The sequence below is a fragment of the Schistocerca gregaria genome, chromosome 5 (genome assembly GCF_023897955.1).
Source record: "Schistocerca gregaria isolate iqSchGreg1 chromosome 5, iqSchGreg1.2, whole genome shotgun sequence".
Classification (NCBI taxonomy): Eukaryota; Metazoa; Arthropoda; class Insecta; order Orthoptera; family Acrididae; genus Schistocerca; species Schistocerca gregaria.
This window is the reverse complement of record NC_064924.1, coordinates 81171540-81192157: the sequence shown is the minus strand read 5'-3', so window position 1 is coordinate 81192157 and position 20618 is coordinate 81171540. Positions and strand designations below refer to the sequence as shown.

The 20618-nt window shown below is 40.8% G+C and overlaps 1 protein-coding gene across 1 annotated transcript in view; it reads left to right on the top strand.

Moving 5' to 3' along the window:
* Positions 1-2076, top strand: part of LOC126272831 (UDP-glycosyltransferase UGT5-like) — a 103497-nt gene extending 101421 nt beyond the window's left edge. Inside the window, exon 7 of the mRNA XM_049976031.1 lies at positions 1392-2076. Coding sequence (XP_049831988.1) covers positions 1392-1683 — 292 coding nt within the window. The 3' untranslated portion in view covers positions 1684-2076. The remainder of the gene's footprint in view (positions 1-1391) is intronic.
* The last annotated feature ends 18542 nt before the right edge of the window (positions 2077-20618 follow it).

Genomic DNA, 20618 nt, shown 5'->3' with positions numbered 1-20618 from the left:
TGCGAGCCTGTGTACAATCATGTTTCACGTAGGCAACCGCAAACATTTTTCCTTGCAGGCACTGAATGTCTTGTCTCACTCTGGGATAAATGTACTGACACATACGGCGATTTCAGTCAGATATTCAGATCAAAGTAAAACAGTCATAGTAAATTTGTGATAACTGTAAGCTTATCGCCTTATTTTCTGTCTTCTGAAAATAACAGGATTGTTTCTTTTTTCTTTTTTTTCATGTCAGTGGACTATCTGTTCGTTACATGCAAGACTCTAAAGTAGTCAGGAGTAGTCGTAAGCGGTCTGGTGTATCGCAAGCTTCAAATACTGAATGCATATCGTTACCCGCTGCGTACAATTACACAACTGTATCTTACTTACAAGGGAACCTCCCCATCGCATCCCCCTCAGATTTAGTTGGCACAGTTGATAGGCCTTGAAAAACTGAAAACAGATCAATCGAGAAAACAGGAAGAAGTTGTGTGGAACTAGGAAAAAATATGCAAATTATACAAACTGAGTAGTCCATGCGCAAGTTAACATCAAGGATAATGTGAGCTCAGGAACGCCGTGTTCCCGTGGTTAGCGTGAGTCTCCCCTCGAGTGAGAAGTTTACTTTCTTTATTTTCTAAAGGTCCGTTCGTTCACTGACGTCTCTGTTCACTGTAATAAGTTTAATGTCTGTGCTTTGAACCGCACCGCAAAACCATGCGATTAGTAGACGAAAGGCTGTGCCTCTCCAATGGGAACCGAAAACATTTGATTGCAAGGTCATAGGTCAACCGATTCCCCATAGGAAAACACGTCTGATATATTCTATACGACACTGGTGACGGCATGTGCGTCACATGACAGGAATATGTTGTCGACCCACCCAACTTGTACACTTGGCGAATGGGTAAAAAGATTCTTCTACCTTGCCCGATTTAAGTTTTCTTGTGGATGTGATAATCACTCTCAAAAAAGTGATGAAACCATAACAGTTTGTCACATAAACTGAAAAAAAAGTTAAACTTTTCACTCGAGGGAAGGTTTGAAAATGACCTCTCGTTCCGCCGCTGCTCATGCTAAACACGGGACCATGGCGCTCCAGAGCTCAGACTCTCCTTAATGTTGCCTATCATTCACATGGACTACTCAGTTTGTACATTTTGCTTATTTTTTTCATAGTTCCACACAACTTCTTCCTGTTTTCCCGACTGATCTGTGTTCAGTTTTTCAAGGCCTACACACTGTGCCAACTTATAACTAAATCTGGAAGGGGGGTGGTGCGAAGGAGAGGTTCCCTTCTTAGTGAGGACACTTTGTTTTTAGGATCTTGGGAGTGGATAACTTCCTCGAAGTTTTGTGTTGTCAGATGTTGTTCTAACTATGCTCTGTCCTTCCTCTTGTTTCAGGTATTACGAGCGCGCCAAGAAGCTGTCTCGGCTGTTCCGGGACCGCCCCCGTCCGCCGCTGGAGGAGGCGGTGTACTGGGTGGAGTACGTCATCAGGCACCAGGGGGCGCCGCACCTCAGGTCTGCCGCGCTGGACCTGTCCTGGTACCAGTACCTGCTGCTAGATGTCGCTGCCTTCGTGGTGGCCACGCTGGCAGCGGCGCTGCTCGTACTGTACGTCGTCATTCGCAAAATATCGTCCTGCTTGGTGGGGACCTCTCGCCCTGTGCCGAAAGGGAAGAAGAGGAACTGAGACGATCCACACCACAAGCCACGATAACAGTTAAATGTGCCATCCATAGTCGCATCTTCGAGGAGGCTGTATTTGGGACTGATGTAGATAGCAGATCTGGCTAAAAGAACTGTGCTAATATATTTGAACCACTTTCCGATGGCATTCTGGAGCACTGCCAGTAATATATGAAATACTTGGTGCTGGCGTGTGACAGTGGGTCTAACATCTCACAGTGTAGATGGACTGACTTACTATGTCCGCACACTCTGTTAGTAAAACACTTTCACGAGTAGAACAAATAAAGCGTACTTGCAACAATAGTCGTAAGTATCGGTCAGATAGAGCGCCACTTGCACTGAAATGATCTGTTGTATAATTCTTGACACAAAAATAATGGCCCTGCTAGGACGACTAATGGTGTGATTGTCGTAGTTTATCAGTTACCGACTGCTTTATACCTTTACCCTTGCCTTGTTCTATAACATCGTTAATGAAAGTCGATCATCTCAGAGTAAGTATGTGAGCTGTTTAATACTGTAACTCTACTCATTTTCGTAACTTTAATATTTAGTTTACTGTACATGTACAGTGCGCTCTGGCACTTTGTGCCCCAACATTATTAACACACACATCTGAAACTATAATCTACTAAAATTTTGTGAATTTCGGGTAAATCGTCCAGACACCCGTTTTCGCCATTAGCATACAGGATTGATTAAATGTCCGAGCAAAAAGTACAGAGAAACACATTAAAACTGAAACATCATGAATATGGCATACAGAAAACACAAAATTGGCGACATGTGTTCGTCATCTTTGGTTAGACAAATGATTACCATTTCAGCGCAGCAACATCAAGTTGGTACTAGTGAGACCATCTACATTCCCTTTGTAAGGGAAGATTACTGAAGAGATTTGTTATTGACCTGCTTGTGGTAGGAGCCCATGATGGCACATCAACATTTGGCTGACATTTTCGGAAGTCACATAACATCGCTACCTGTGACCGTCTGCTGTGGTAACAACAGCTAGTATGAGGTTTCTGGTATAGAAATCTGAGTTAGCCGAGACGGTCGCTCATACCTCAGCAGGGCATGAACTCTGCAGATTCCCTTCTCTGACATAACGGTCTATCGATATCGATATGGCAATTTTTTCGCAATGATCGATAAATATTTGAAGTTGTTCTTTTGAAATTGTAGTAGAATATAATTTGGTTTCACTGTGTGAAGGGATCTTATTACCTCTTGAGCTCTCATCACGTCCAGGCTTTCTCTTTGCCTGTGTAAAGCAAGTATAGAAGGCACAAAGAAGAAGTGCGATTGCAGTCGGCCCTGGCGGGGTGAATGGAATAACAAGATATCCGATGTGAAGAAACAGCACACCACTTCCGTTAAAAAACAACTTTTAACGTAACTAGTGTGTTATTTCTTCACATCGGCATTCTTGACAAACAGTTGCTGAAACTGATGAACAAAGATCCAAGTGACAAAACTGGTTTTTTCGGGTGGCGGAGACGTGTGAAGGGATGTGCTGACGTAATCGGCGCTCGGCCCTACCAGCAGAAACGGCAACGTTTAGCTTGACCACGCAACACTACAATTGCTAGGTCGCTGGCATTTGCAGAAATGAAAAAAAAGCAGGGAAGTCTACATGAAGTGTTCCCAACAAATCCGATACGGGACAAAACCGAACAACGGACCCAACGGACATCTTTTATTGTGCATTTACCTGCAGTTACCATTCGGTAATATTTGTAACATACATCAGCTACAAGACATAGGTGGTATAATTAGGGATAATATGCATGGAACTGCGGGGTCTGTAGCAAATGACTGTGTTGAAGATTTGAATGACGACGCCAGAGACACTGAATGTTACTTCGACATTTCAAATGAGCCGAGAAGATTGTAACACAGATTAAGCCTTGATGATGAGTCTGTTGACACTTTGCAAAATGAGAGCAGTAGCGTGTAAAATAACATTGTAGTAAAACAAAACCAAAATCTGTCGCCAGAGAGGAAACAGCAGATAGAAAATGTCACCTAATGTCAGGATAAAAAGCATGATAAGATAAATAATCAAACTAACATTTCTAATAAACAGCCGTAATGAGCAATGGGGCTCAAAATAATCAGTTAGATTCTGAAATTGGAATTACAAAGAAATGTCAATGAGATCTGTTACGCAGACTGCACACAGCAGTAGACACAACCCGCTGCAGTGTCTGAGAAACAACGTGATATTAACACTGACGTTGCTAACATAGAATCACTTAGTAAAGATGCTATGAAGGTAATTCACGCTAACTTTGGGCCATTACATTGTGAGGCTAATTAAACTGTTGGGACTTCAAGTCAGGTCAGTAAACTCTGAGTTACAAATAATCAAAGTAAGTGCAGTAGCATTGTGTTAGTCCCTGAGGAGCAAATGTAAACTTTGCAATTTTGATTCAAGTCAAATTGACAGACACTGTGGAAAAAGTAAAGAAATTTACCGGAATATTAATCGAAACTGTGACCACTAACGGCAGTAAACGTATAGGTATTGTTAAATGAAATTCGTGGTGTGATTGGAAACACAGAGAAAGTGAAGTTTATATTAATCACGCGGTTTGCAAAGATCGCGCTGTCACCAGAGAGAAACGTGTGACCTGTGCATTCACGCGTCAGCTAAGACGACATTATTCTGATGCAATGGACGCAACAAAAATAACTACAGTACGTTGCATGTAGTTTTAAAGCAACTCAAATAAGAAATCTGAATACCAAAAATACATACAATGTTGTTGATTTGCATGAGAATGCAATAGGTGGCAAAATTATGTACCATGTTCTCGCTTTGCAGCAAATGAAGTATGAATAAAAGCCTCAGTTTTGCAGTACCAGCTGAATGACGACACACAACCTGTTAATCTCTTTCATTATACTTTCTGATGCATCTGAATGTGGAGACTATAATTAAATATATATATATACTGCATCTTGTACCTCTTTATTGCTCGTAGCCAATCATTGGATCGAACCTAAAGACCGCTGTCTGATATGGCCTTGTCAACTTGTCCGACAACTTCTTAGTGAAAGCTTTTGACACTGTTTCAGCTGTAGTCTTACGTAAAGGGGTGAGTGATTCAAATTTAGACGTCAACATCACTGCGATGCAAACACAAGAAAAGCCATTTCTGGATCTAACTAGTCCTCTTAGTAAATCTATGCCTGTTAATTCCTTTAGCTTGGATGGTATGACTGGAAACCGTGGGACACAATGTGAGATGGTGAAATGTTTGGCTTTTTGACAGAGTTTACACTTTCCAAGTACTTTTCGTAAGATTTTCTCCATGGTGTTAAAATAGCACATGTCCGTAACTTTTAGAAACACTTCCATGGCCTGAAATGCGCGGAGTTTAAGTGCGTGTAACATATCAACTTATTGAAAATTTCCTCTGGAATATTTACCTCCCAAAGTGTACCATTAACAGAGCTACGTTTAAAGAGGATGCCGTTCCTGACCAAAGAAAACTATCTGCTAGCTGTATTTCTTCTGTCTTTCGATTTTCCTGTAGCGTCATTCCAAACTGGATCTTTATTTTCTTCTTCTGCTATGTCGGGTAATGAATTTGAAATAAAGCTCCCGAAAGCTATTTGTTGTAGATAAAGCAAGCTAAAACATGTGTACTCTAAAGCATATGTTTTGTTATCAGCTAAACCAATGGGGTATAAGATAAAGCATCACCAGTAATGTATCTTTTTCTGGAATATAACAGATAATGAAATTATATTCCTTCAAAGTCACTGCCCAACGACGTAACCTTTGTGGTTTAACTTGGAGGTCACTAGAATCTGTAAAATTTGTGGTCTGAATAAACTTGTTTGCTTGCCAAATAAATAGCACATAAATTTCGTAAACATCAGGACAGTGACTAAGGCCTCTAATTCTGTGATTGAGAATTTTCTGTCTGATTCACTTAACACTCAACTGGCAAACGTAACACTCTTTTGACAATGATTCCATTATCAATGTTCTCTTGCGAAAGATTAGCTCCGACTCCTGTTTTGGAAGAATTTGTAGATAAGCAGAAATCTTTTGAGAGAGTAGGATGAGCTAAAATAGGCGAAGTTAGTATTGCCTCTTTCGGTGCATCGAACTCTTATTGTGCTTGATCATTCCAGTGCCAAACGGTGTTTTTGTCTGTCAAAGGACATAATGTTGGTGTAGTCAAAATTTTCAATTTCAGAAATCTACAGTAAGAATTTAATACTCCTAAAAAGCTTCTGACTTGTCGTTTAGTAGTAGATTATGGGATTGCTTTAATTGCATCTAGTTTTTCAGGTTCGGGTGTAATACCTTCTGGTGAAATGATATGGCCTAAATATTTTACACTCGTCTTACCAAAATGTGATTTTCCTATGTTTACTGTCAAGCTCGAATCTTCTAAAATATCCCAAAAAATGTCTAAGATTTTTTTATTTATTGGCCAGCTTGGTTCTGCTATCGAAATGCGTATCATCGCTGTAGGTGGTGATGTGTCTCATCAGATGGTCTGGAAGAATAGTGTGTAGTCCACGAAGTAATGCTGCTGATGAAATGTTCAAACGAAAAGGCAATTTACAGAACATGTACCAAAGGATAAAAAAGCTGTATACTTCGTGCAGTGAGAATGTAACCCTGTTTGCCAAAAACTGGAATACTTGCATACCATAGAAATTTCATAACATTCGTCAAGTGTTTGGGGGCTGTCTGTTCCCGGAATAATGAATGTATTGATCTAAGGCGAGTCCAAGACCAACCTAATTGAACCATTTCTTTTTTACAACGATGCTCAATGGACTTTTGTAGGAGCAGACAGCTGGCTCAATAACACAGTTTTCTGACTTCGACTGTATCTAAACTTTCACCTTTTCTCGGAAATGAAGCGGTATTACTTAAGGCTGTACACACAAATTGTTGTGTTCTCTAACCTGAAACTGGAATTAAAATCTTTTGATCTAATTCAGTCTATGTGTTAACACTACCGCATGTTCTTGTAAAATTTTGCTATGTTCTTTCCTGTATTGTTCATCACAATTCTCTGCTTCCTCGCCCTTTTGCTGACTCAGTGTACTGTAATTGATTTTCTGATCGTAAGTGTTGTTTGTACAAGGGTAAACTGTTTCATTGTCAACAGAATCGGATGAGCATTGAAAACAATGATTATACAGGAAACGTAGGCTGTTTGTCAACCAACCTTCAAATTTTAAAACGACATGTTGATCCAATATTGTTTGCCTAATTGCTGCATCATAAAAGTTCATTACTGCTCTATAATTATCAAAGAAATTGATACCTAAAACTTTTTGAGTAGAGGGTAAAGGCACAATGAGGAAGTTCATAGCTAATCCATGTCCCTGAGAAGTAAACTCCAGAAAATCCGCATGTTTCACATCAACAGGTTTTCCCGAAATGGCACCTTGTACTTTAATTTTCCAATGATGGGATGTCGGGCAAAGTATTGTTATTGTACATTTATTATATGCTGACTTCCTGGTAACTGATATTGCGCTACCCGAGTCCAAAAGAGCGCTAAAATTATTATTCGCACTCATTACAATTTGTTTTGGCCCAACATCGTTTTCTTGGAGCAGAATGTCCATAATATCTTCGAACTGCATAAAGTTAATAGTGACGGCAACAGAGTTATCTCTTCACTGTCCTTTGCCTTCAGCTCCCGCGACCTGAAGTCGTAGTTCATTCATTTTACCCTATCGCTGACTGTCATTAAGTATCGGTGATGTAACTTCGACCATCTCTACCTGCCCTTGCGGAGACGATGTACCGGGGTTCTGACATATAGACTTGTTTTGCTGACTGTTAGTCTGAAATTTGTTGTTGCTTGAATTTCCATGGTTATGCCAGATGTCGGTTTGACCCCACTCATTACACTGATGATTACATGAATGTCCGTGATTATTATTGTGGTTGTTATTTTATTTATGACTGTCTCCAAAACGATTTATATTTCTGGAATAATAATTCGAATCGTGGCTTCTGAAATCGCCCCTGTTTTTGTAGTTGTTTTGGTGCCAGACTTACGAATCCCAAGGATGGTGTCTATGATCGTGCTTGTGATTATTTTTTAGCGTGAAATTTATTACATGATCTACCGCTGTTCCCATTGTCATTTCGTGAGAATGAGCAATCGTAATTATCAAACTTGGGATCAGCTGATTTTCCTGCCTAACTCCAGCTCTTGCAAAAGGCTCAAAAATTTTTCTAAAACATCCTTACACCTGTTTGCCAAGATTATTTGACGTAAATGGGTATATAATTTCGTGACGCAAATTCTAAACTTAGGTGGGTTGGGCGGATGGTGCAGGTATTCGTTCCTCCATATCATGTCATCGATATACTGTACTGGACTTGAGAATTCCGATTTCTCAAAGCTGTTCAACGTGATTATAATGAGATTCATTGTATCCTGCTTTGATGGAGACCAGTGTGGAGTTACGAATACCTTATAAAAGTGCTCTTGTGACTGAGAGTCTCTTATAATCGACAACATTCAGACTGTTGGTTTATTTTCTAGTCATCTGCGCATGAATTCTAGCTTCTGTTCAAGGGGTCAGTTTGTTTGTAAAGCATAGTTAAATTGATAAAGCCACGCCTTACGACGAACTTTGTTAGTGAAATTTCATAAAACTTTCAACTTTCGTACAGTGACGAAGTGTCTATGTCTATAATCATATGTGTCTTAGCGCCTTGGCGCAGCGTTTTGGCGATATCGCTATGAGCTCTGTTCGCTGTCATGTCTCGACGGTTCACGTTGGTGATCTCCGAAACGCCGTAAGTTACTAGTGAAGTCTAGGTTTTTATATTGTGGACCTGTGTTACTACGTATAAACTCTTGTCGCCGGTTATTATTATTCAGTTTTTCTTAAATGCGTGGAAGTTGTGACTATACGGTTGCCATGCCATTCTTTTGTTGTTTATTGATTTTTATCGGATTTCCTCTGAAATATTTCAAATATTTATATTCGACTATGTCTGTGAAGTGCACGGGCAGTGTGTAATCGGAATCTCGAGTATTGTTGGCAGGCAAATACACCATTTTGTGCATAGTTCATATATTCATTCGCAGATGTTACTTATTTGTTCTTTCCATACTTCTGGTTGTAAGTCTAAGGTTCCGAATTTTTTGGTAATTACTTTGACATTCTCTTGTAATAATGCTGACTGCTCTTTTACCTCGGTAACTACTTCGTTGGAGAAGACCTCGCTAATTTTTCCCATTATTTCAGTGCGGCCGGTTTTTTGTGCGTTTTTAACTGTCTCCTTGTCGGTTTCTAAAACTTGTAATGAGTTGATAATACTGTCAAACATTAGCTGCAAATGTTTCTTTATTTCTTCCGGGAGTTCGCCTGATAAGCTTTGTATCTTTTCTTGTGCCTGTTTAAACTGCACTTTAGTTTCATCTTGTGAATGCTTACCGTCTTCTCTCAGTTATTGGAACTGTCCATTATTTTTTCCTTGCGTCTGTTTCACCTGTTCGCTTGATCGCTCTTGTAGCAGTTTCGATTGCTTAAGCTGTTCGAGTAGCGTCTGAAACATCAACGTTGCGTTTCGATCTGAATTCGTATTGTTCGTCATAGTGACAGGGTCCGATCTACCGGAAACAAACTATTCAAAACATGTATCTGTGTTATTGAATTGCATATCCATATCTGTGTTAATCACTGTTTGTGGTCCGGTTTCTGTATTACAAATCGTCTAACGACTCATGTCCAGTTTGACAACTGCCGCTCTTTTCAGAATTTTATTCTATTTCAGGTGAATAAACATGAAATTATTAGTACATGAACATGAGATGTTCTGTGTGCTGTAGCAAAAGAAAAAAAAATATCTGACTGCTTTTCAAAAGAGCCAGCGGACAATCTGAAGCAGCGGTAGAAAAGTGAAAGCTATTTGCTCTAACTCGATCGTTTGTTCATTCATGACCATTAAACTGTTTGCCTGCTTTCTACTAGAAACTGAATGTACTGTCCTCTGTTATACAAGTGTTGAACTGAATTTGTTATTGCGAACAGTGCATATCATTGCAGGCACTCACATAAAGACAAAACTAACTGGTGTTCAGTGCGCAGGAAATTAATTCAAAACTGTTGCACAAAAACCAGTAGCACAATCAAACTGTGCACTGCCCAAAAAAATTGAAACACTGAAATTACGTAGCAACAATATTAAACACACACTGTTCACTGGCCCATTAAAAATCTGGATTGCAAGGAAAATGCCCATAATTTGAGCAATGGCAACGTGATATGAGAAATGAAAGAACCGGCAAAATATGAAAACAATCTCACTTGAAAAATTATAGCAAAATCACCAGGAACAATACAGCATGAAGAAATCGGGCCAGCTTAAATATGCTGAAGTAAAACTAAACTACAGGGAGAAAGATTGGGATGATATTCTCATTCTAAAAAAAAACTTCTTACTTGAAACGAAAATAGTAATCCGCTTATTATAATGACAATGCTGTATGCTAAACTCTTATTTCACAAGAGCATAAGACTGACAGAAAGCCAAAAACTTTACTTTCTTTACAAAAGTCTTACAAGGCGATGCTTTCAGGATTAGCGAGCTGAAATGAATTAAACTGAAATGACTTAAGCTGAGGTTGGGATGTGGAGTGTTCTGTTGCAAGAATCGCTGACATTATCAGCACGCGCCAGAAAATTTATTACCTTAAAAAAATATCTATTATGCAAATCCATTCTCTCTGTTCCATAAATGTCGCGTCTGTAAGTCCTTCCATCACATTAATAATTCCTAACAATTTTCTTCAGTAAGTCTTGCTCCAATATGCACTACGCTCGAAGTTCTGCCAGCTAACTGCATGTCCGACACTCTACTACTCTCCTTTCTTCAACTGAGCCAAAGATTCACAAGTTCAGAGATACTATTCTCACCGCCGTAAGTCAACTATTCCAGAGATGTCACACGCGACTGCTTCGCTCTCACAACGTAAAATTTCCACTTATTCTGAAACTATCCGCAAATAAATGTCCATTCCAATGTCCACCTTTCACACTTGTCAGTAACGCAAACGTAACAGGAAAACATAATGCCGAAACTATAAAACCTAGTACATGGAGCAATGGAAGAAAGTAATTTTGTCCGATGTGTCTTGCTTCACTGCGATTCCAACTTCTATCTGAGTTGATATTCCACAAGTGAAAGATGAGAGGGGCTCTGTAATGATCGGGCTGCGATATCATGGTACTCCACGGGCTCCCTGGTTAGTCTGATGAGGCCTGGTAGGATGTTTGTTCCGCAATGTGCTGTGCTTTCGCGGGTTTGTTATTATCCACTTCACCCATTGCTCATGTATTTTCTACAACACTTGTACCGGAATGAGAGCACAAGCGTCAAAATATCCGTTCCCTGAGGTATGCAAATTTTATGCACTCGTAGACAAGTATGATGTGCACCTCTCCAAGCAAACAGGTTAGCCAGATACCCCCAGTGTTAATTATTTTGCTGGTCAAACTGCAAAATTCCATAGATCATCAGACTTTATGATCTAATTGGATCAGCGTCACCATGTTCATTTCGATAACATTCCACCGCAATTGTTTTACTTGTATTGATCTTAAATCTTTCGTCAAATCACTCCTCTTTATGTTAGACTCATCTTCCAAGCCACTTTCTGTCTGGCAAAAGTACGTCATCAGCAAACCTTTAGAGTTTCTCTTCCTTCTCCCTGAACATTAATTCCCTGACCAAATTTCTCCTCGGTTTCCTTTACTGTTTGATGAATGTATGGATTGAATAACGTAACATAGAGACTACAACCCCATCTCACTCCTTCCTTAGGTACTTATTCCCTACTATACCCTTCCCCTCCTGCGAATGCATACTGGTTTCTGTACAGATTGTAGATAACTTTTCGCTTCCTCAACTTTACTCCTTCTGCTTTCAGATGCTGAAAGAGTGTGTTCCAGTATTTAGTGTGTAAATTTTAATGTCTGACTTTCACTGTAATAATTTGCTTCTACATTTTCCTCTAGTACCACGGAAGTTATGAACCAAAGTATTAAAAATATACTGTTATTCTTGTTCCTTATTCTAGTTTGTATTTCCACATATTCTTTTATTTGAAGATTCCGTTGCAAAGCTTCTCACTTCTCATCCGCCTAATTTTGATAATCCTGCCGTAGCACCATATCACAAATGCTTTGATTCTCTTTTTCTCTGGTGAAGGCTTGCAGCATTTACAAAAACTTTTGTTGACTGGCGACTCCATGGAGTGTTCTGTGCACCACGACCAGATAATGGATATAACTGGAAGAAGAAACAGCATTGATCGTATTTTTTGTTGTTGTTTTATTATCCGCAAAATCGATTTTCGGTAACTTAGTGACCATCCTCAGTGCTGTAATATACAATTAAAATTTGTAGACACTGGTATCAACAAGCTTAGAGCCATCACATATACAATTAAAATTTGTAGGCACTGGTCTCAACAAGCTTAGAGCGATCACATAAACTGAGTCTCAGTTTATGTGATGGCTCTAAGCTTGTTGATACCAGTGTCTACAAATTTTAATTGTATATTACACCACTGAGGATGGTGACTAAGTTACCGAAAATCGATTTTGCGGATAATAAAACAACAACAAAAAATACGACCAATGCTGTTTCTCCTTACAATTTACAAAAACTATAATTTTGAGTATGACGTCTTCAAATTTTTCACGGGCTCCCTTCTCTCTTTCCCCTTTTCTCTTAGAAGACATTTAGTAAGAAAAAACAAAGGTAGAATGATGTACCTTCGTCACAGGTGGTTTTTAAATTGAGAAAAGTCACTTTCGCTGAGGAGGTAATATTTTAATATCGTTTTAGTACCAACCGTGCCGCCAAAGATAGGAACAGTGGGCTCTTCCGTTATTTCTCATGGGAATGGGTTCAGGGCATTATGTGTCCTATTTCCTTAACCGTTATTAAACGTGTTCTTAAAGTCATTAAAAATAGACGACAAGTATTACGCGTATTGCGCTGAGAAGCGCGCAGACACGTGATAAGAGTCTGTTCACAGTGACAGGGGATGCGTGGACAGAATGAGTTGTTGGGGGCGAGGGTCGAGGGTTACGGCTATTGACAGCAGCGCCCGCTTCCGCCTCGGAGCAGCTGGAAAACAATAAATCCAGAGTTTTTAGGGGAGGCGTAAAGTTGGGCGGCGGACTTTTACCGCCAGCCGCTGTCCGGCAGAGGCGCATTTCCATAGCGATGCGGGGTGGAGGGAGGTAGAAGGGCGGCCCATTGTCCCAGCACGTGACCAGCAAGCGGCGCCCTGTCTCCCCCTGCTGCTGTCCCGGCAGGAGACGCCGTGTAAACAGGAACGCCTCCCTCAGCACAGCCTGCCGGGAGGAGGTGCAAGTGGCCGCATAACGCGAGTCGCTACCCTGCAGTGCAATCTGTAGGGGCACAGGGCAAAAGCGGGCGATTCTTTGCACAGTAATCTTACATCTCAACTGTCAAGGAGACGACACGAGCGTGGGGTCGGGGATTTGTCCGAAATTTTGTGTGGTGAAAGAAGACCCATAACACCTCACGTGGTTATAATATCTGGACGCACTACCCGGAAAATCCAGGGAAGAATCGATCCAAAGTTTCTTAGGTGTCTTACGAGTATAAAATGTTAGTCCACTGCCGAGCCGCCGTCTAACCTACATGGTTAGCGGTCGGACATCACACCATAGGTCTCGGGTTCGATTCCTCCTCTGGCACTTTTTTCTTTCTTTTGTCGTTTGCAAAATTGCAGTGCATTGTTACAGCAGAATCGTGAAATTAATTCCCGTGAAGACTGTATAAAAATTCATTCTATAATGCACCATCAGTTATCGTCACCAATATTCCGAGACGTGATTCAATATGCCTGGTTTGCCTCAAAATTATGAGAAACTCAAAACATTTTCGTTAATGTTAATGGCGCATATTTTTGTACAGATTTATTGCAAACGCCCTGTGACTGTAAAAAATCCGCTTTTATTTGTTGCGGAAGGTGTCGCAAAAATTATTGCTTTATTTGTTTTTAGGATAATTGCCACTGCAGTTCTTGTTTATAATTATTATATGTATAAAACTGAATGTTTCCCAATCGGAATTGTTATTCTGATTAAAAACCCAATTATTCTCCTTATACACTTTACAATGAAAAATGTAAAACCCACCGCCATGAACTGTGTTGTTGGACAAAAAGAAAATAATTTTTATTTAATAATGTAACTAATTTGTTAAAGATAATCTAAGTTTGGGAAAATTTCTGAATAATTGGTGGAATAACAAAAGAAAATGAAACAGAAGGAAAAAAAGTGCCAGAGGATGAATAGAACCCGAGACTTCTGGCGTACGAGTCCGAGCCCTAAACATCTAAGCCAGACGGCGGCTCGGCAATGGACTTACATTTTATACTCATAAGGCACCTAAGAAACTTTGAATCGATTTTTCCCGGGATTTTCCGGCTAGTGCGTCCTAATATTTTAACCACGTGAAGTGTTTTACGGTTCCTCTTTCACCACATAAAATTTCGGACAAATCCCCGACCCCATGCTCGTGCCGTCTCCTTGTGAGACAGAACAAGAAGTGGGACTCAACATGGATAATACAGGTGATCCTGTATTAGAGTCAGAGCTTAAAACAGCTTCGGATAATGCATAGAAGACAGAAAGCATTGATAACATTCCTTCGGAATCTCTAAAAACTTTGGGGGAAATGTCAACCAAACCACTATTCAAGTTTGTGTTGAACCAGTACAGTAGCTGATGCACTAAAAATGCTGCCAAGAATAATGTACCAAAGAGTTGAAAATTGAGGATCTGTTAGATGTCGATCAGTTTGGCTATACGAAAATAAAAGCGCGGGGTAGCTGCAACGGTTCCCATGGCTCCCCCCGTCGGAGGTTCGAGTCCTCCCTCGGGCATGTTTGTCTGTCTTGTCCTTAGCATAAGTTAGTTTAGGTCAGAGTTTGGCCCCATAGGAACTTACCATCACCAAGCTTTAACAAAAATCTAGGCACCTTAATAGGATCTGTCTACCTAGAAAAACCGTTCGATAATGAAAAATGGCGCAAGATGTTCGAAATTCTCAACAGACTAAAAGTAGGCAACATGTGTAAGAAACTAGAAGGAACAACAAGAATGGAATAACAAGAACTGTGTAAGACAGGGATGCTGTTGTTCGCCCCTGTTGGTTGATCCGTGGATCGTAGAAGGCATGAGAGAAGTAAAATATAGGTTGAGAACTGGGATTAAAATTCAGGATGAAAGGATGTCGGTGATAAGGAATGCTGATGACATTCCCATTCGTAGTGGAAGAAGAATTACGAGATATTCTCAATGGATTTCTGAGCCAATGCACGCGCAGTGTGCATTGATAATAAAGCTAACAAAGACGAAAATAATTAGATGTGGCAGAAATCAAATTAGCTACAAAACTAACATAAGAATAGGTGACGGCGAAGTGAAGGAATTCTTCTACCTTGGAACCACAGTAACGCATGCTGGACGAAGTAAAGCAGTCCACAAAAAGCAGATTAGCAAAGGCAAAGACGGCATTGATGGACAACAGAAGCCCACTAGTAGCAAACCTTGGCCTCAATTTGACGGAGGAATTTCTGAAAGTGCACCTCTAGAGCACCGGATTGTATGGTAGTGAAAGCCTTTGAGACATTGCTACATTGAGTGAAAGTGAAGAATATTTAGAGGATCTGTTAAATGTAATTGAGTCTAATGTGTTCAGAATATTGATTGTCAATAACCCGAAAAAAGAGAAAAGTAAAATGAAGTAACACAAATGAGAGCAGAGAAAAACTCGTTCCTAGGCAGAAAAATAACCCATGACGGACGGAGCAAGGAAGACATAAAAAGCAGACCAGCAGAGTGAAAAGGGCGTTCCTGGTCAAGAGAAATCTCCTGGTATAAAACATAGATTTTACATTGAGGAAGAAATTTCTGAGAATGTACGTTCGCATGATGACAGGACACGTGTTAAGACATGAGGGAAGAACCTGCATGGTGGTAGAAGGAGATGTAAAGGTTTAAAAGTGTGGTGGAAGACAGAGAGTAGAATACGTTCAGAAAACAACAGAGCGTGTTGGGTGCAGGTGCTACTCTTAGACGAAGAGTTTGGTGTTGGAGAGGGATTCTTGGTAGGCCACAACAAACCATTCAGAAATGTGGAAACCTCGCCCCCCCCCCCCCTCTCCCTCAACCTACCCCTACACCCATCACAAAAGAAAAGAAACCTGGAGGCGTATTCGGAAAGAAAGTTTCATGTAGTCCCAAGTAATCTGTGCCACTGCGTGGCAATCAGTTATCCCTGTAGCCCCAGTCCATTCACCGCACGCCGCAGCGGCCATTGCTGGGACAGTGTTGCAGCAAGTAACGTATAAGCCTTAACGAGCTTTGGAAAGAAGTTCGAGAATATCAGTGAGCCGTTCGCTACTCGTGATGTGTCAGCAGCTTCTGCTGAGCACGGGCGCAGGCTGAAACCTTATTAAATCCGTTAGTTTACCGACTGATCAGTTCAACTGTCGTTGTGTCGTTGCTCGACGAACTGCAGATGAATGTTGCGTGCCGTGCATGGTGGAGACCTTTACCCTAACATGTTCTATCTCGGTGGTGCAGCGCAGATGTATGTATCAGGATACGTGAATTAGGATAACAATCGATATTTCTGATCTGAGAATCCTCATCAATTACTTAAAGAGCCTGTGCATCTTGTAAACACAGTAGTGTGGTCTACAACTAGGGCAACATTAACAAGTGGCCAGATCCTTTTCCACCAAATCAAATAATCTGACAGACATTTCAGTGATATTCTGTAACATATTTTCAGAGACTTTACTACGTCTCTGCAGTAAACATGATAAATTCTTAAGGAGTTATTAGGTAATGCGGTAATGCGCCCGGTTAGCATGGCTGCACTGTTACCGAGATTCTGTGACGTCTGGACTCTGCAGTTAGACGTAGGCACCAAGTCAATACTGTCCCTATTTGCACTAGCGCTGTGTGAAATCACAGCCGCATTAGGATCTGCTTCAAATACTCGATCACAGACGTGCAATGTGAGCCTTCTTTATTCACAGTCAGTGAGCGAAGTGGCGCAGTGGTTAGCACACTGCACTCGCATTCGTGAGGACCACGGTGCAAACCATCCACATTTAGGTTTTGCCTGCTTTCCCTAAATCGCTCCAGGCAAAAGCCGCGACAGTTCCTTTGAAAGGGCACGACCAATACCCTTCCCCACCCTTGACGCAATACAAGCTTTTGCTCTGCCTCTAATGAGCTCGATGTTAATCTCCCTTCCTTCAATCCTGTTATTCATAGTCCACATATACTCTGCCCAGGAGATGTCATATTTCATGAAACAGTCTTTAGATTCAAGGAACTATTTCAGAGATCCCAGATGTAATAGAAAATTAATAAAAGTTCAGTTTTCCTTACACATTAATTACTACACACATATATATCAAAATAAAGTGTAATCTATATCATTAACCTTTGTTATTGACTAAGAAAAACAGGTTTTTAAAATTTTCACCTGTAAATGAATAAGACGGCCGCTGTGGTCGACCGGTTCTAGGCGCTTCAGTCCAGAACCGCGCTGCTATTACGGTCGCAGGTTCGAATTCTGTCTCGGGCATGGATGTGTGTGATGTCCTTAGGTTAGTCAGGTTTAAGTAATTCTAACTCTAGGGGACTGATGACCTCAGATGTTACGTCCCATAGTGCTTAGAGCCATTTGAACCACTTTTTTTAATAAATAAAATAATCTAATACACCATGTTCATTTATTATACAATACTATCAATTATATTTCTCTTCACATTCAATGTTTTCAGTGTTTTCTAAAGTTCATTTAGATTTCTATATCTAATTTTTTTCCCCACAACAAACTAACGTCTCACCAGCATAAAAATTCTTTGAGCCCATGATAGTTAAGCTTATATCAAGACTTTGTAAGCTACCTGTCTGATTTATAGAAAGGAACTTACGCGACACGAAGTCGCACAGAAAACTGCCTTGATGAAAGTGACTCCTGTTCTCTAGTAATATTGACCAATGAAAATACTGTTATAATTCAAACTGATTTCATTTCAAGAATAAAATAGACAAAGTTACTAAGTGTTACAGTGAAATCGGGCTTTTGGATTGTTTGTCTCAGGACTAAGACTTGATCTTTGCTCTGATTTAATGGCAAAACAGATGGACTCAGCATGCTTCCGGCACATTGTAATTTAGACCACTTTTCTACAAAGAACTTGATAACGGCGAGTTATCACAGAATATTGCATGGAACGAGACATAGTAAGTTCCGGCCTCAAGATCTCGAGGGAATCTCGTCTTCTGGAAATTGTAAGAAATCTTTAAAAATATTGCAAGCGATCTCACGCTACCTACGTGTCTGCACCACACGGAAATAAAATCTCGTTGAAGAGATAGCCACGCTGAAAGCAAAAGTTCCGGTAAGATTCTATTAATGAACGTTGTGCTAATTCTATGGCTGTTCGGTACCTTGACAATAATCAGCAGACAAATATGAAAAAAAAGTGAAATAAAATGAGCGTATGGCATCGTGGGTCGGGATACCCCTATTCGGGGAAGTTCGGCCGCCAAGTGCAAGTCTTATTTCATTCCACGTTACATTGGACCACTTGCGCGCCAGCGATGAAGATGCAATGATGATGATTAGGAAAACACAACATCCAGTTCCCGAGCGGAGAGAATCTCCAACCCGGCCGGGAATCGAACCCATGCCCGCTTGCATAGGAGGCGAGCAAGTAACCACCGACCTAAGTAGGCGAACTAGACAAATATAGATTCAATGTAATAATGGTAAGATACAGTTAATTTACAAGAAATGTCATAATCATTGCATATGCTGGGTATTCCATGGCATAACAAAAACTTCGTTAACGACGCACTTCGAATCCAATGAAAATGGAAACAAATCTTAGGTGAACGGGTAATTATTCACGCATCTCGATAGCAACACATATACCGAATAGAGAAAACGAGAATTGACCCGCATTAATCGAAACTGAAGGTACCACTTCGTTACTTATAATGCCTCGGAACAGCCAAGAACTCCGCTCTTCAATATGGCACATGAAGCTCTCATTTACAACAATGTTACCATATTTTCCAGCACGAAATTCTAATATCAGTTCTCACTGTAGTCTCACAGACACATAAGTAGGCTGCAGTTATACATTACTCTCCTTATTTCTCGGTGTATTTAAGAGAGGATACTACTCTTGACAACGATAACACGTACGGGAACTGAACAAAACGAAAGCCGGAACAGAATAGGAATGTTTGTTCGTGTTCGAAACTGTTCAGCCATCGCCACTTCTCAGTGGCTGAGCTTAAGGTCGCACCAGTGACATTAGTTGCTGATCCAGGAGTTACTGTTGGATACCGACTAATGGACACAGGCATAACAGCAAACGCTGCTTGCGAATAAAGAGACGAGTAAAGCACGAGCCCTCGTAGCTGACAATTATTACAGCGGCCTTTCGGATTCCGTTTGGAACATTAAATCTCTCTGGTCCAGCTGCTGCTCTGTGCTAGCGATTATTATTACCTGCCCGTGTGCTCTGTTTCATCACATTCATCGTAGAGTACTGTTCCATCGTCTTGTAAAACCATCTTCCGACAGTTCACGCCCAAGCAGTTACATATTGTTGTTGCTGACAATATTGCCTTCACTTTGGTTTGATGTAGTCCTCCATACTTCTCTATCCTGTGCAACCCTCCTCATCTCAAAATAACTACTGCAACCTACATCCTCATGAATCTGCTTACTATATTCATCTCTTGGTCTCCCCATACGATTTTTATCCTCCACACTACATCTACTTCTACATCTACATTTATATTCCGCAAGCCACCCCACGGTTTGTGACGGAAGTCACTTTACGTGCCACTGTCATTACCTCTCTTTCCTGTTCCAGTCTCGTATGGTTCGCGGGATGAACGACTGTCTGAAAGCCTCCTGCGCGCTCTAATCTCTCTAATTTTACATTCGTGCTCTCCTCGGGAGGTATAAGTAGGGGGAAGCAATATATTCAATACCTCATCCAGAAACGCACCGTCTCGAAACCTAGCGAGCAAGCTACACCGCGATGCAGAGCGCCTCTCTTGCGGAGTCTGCCACTTAAGTTTGCTAAACATCTCCGTAACGCTATCACGGTTACCAAATAACCCTGTGTCGAAACGTGCCGCTCTGCTTTGGATCTTCTCCATCTCCTCCATCAACCCGATCTATTACGGATCCCACACTGATGAGCAATACTCAAGTATAGGTCGAATGAGTATTTTGTAAGCCACGTCTTTTGTTGATGGACTACATTTTCTAAGGACTCTCCCAATTAATCTCAACCTTGTACCGCCTTACCAACAATTAATTTTATATGATAATTCCACTTCAAATCGTTCCGCACGCATACTCCCAGACAATTTACAGAAGTAACTCCTACCAGTTTTTGTTCCGCTGTCACATAATCATACAATAAAGGATCCTTCTTTCTATGTATTCGCAATACATTACATTTGTCTATGTTAAGGGTCAGTTGCCACTCCCTGCACCAAGTGCCAATCCACTGCAGATATTCCTGCATTTCGCTACAATGCTGCAACTTCTCTGTATACTACAGCATCATCCGCGAAAAGCCGCATGGAACTTCCGACACTATCTACTAGGTCATTTATATATATTGTGAAAAGCAATGGTCCCATAACACTTCCCTGTAGCACGCCAGAGGTTACTGTAACGTCTGTAGACGTCTCTCCATTGATAACAACATGCTGTGTTCTGTTTGCTAAAAACTCTTCAATCCAGCCACACAGCTGGTCTGATATTCCGTAGGCTCTTACTTTGTTTATCAGGCGACAGTGCGGAACTGTATCGAA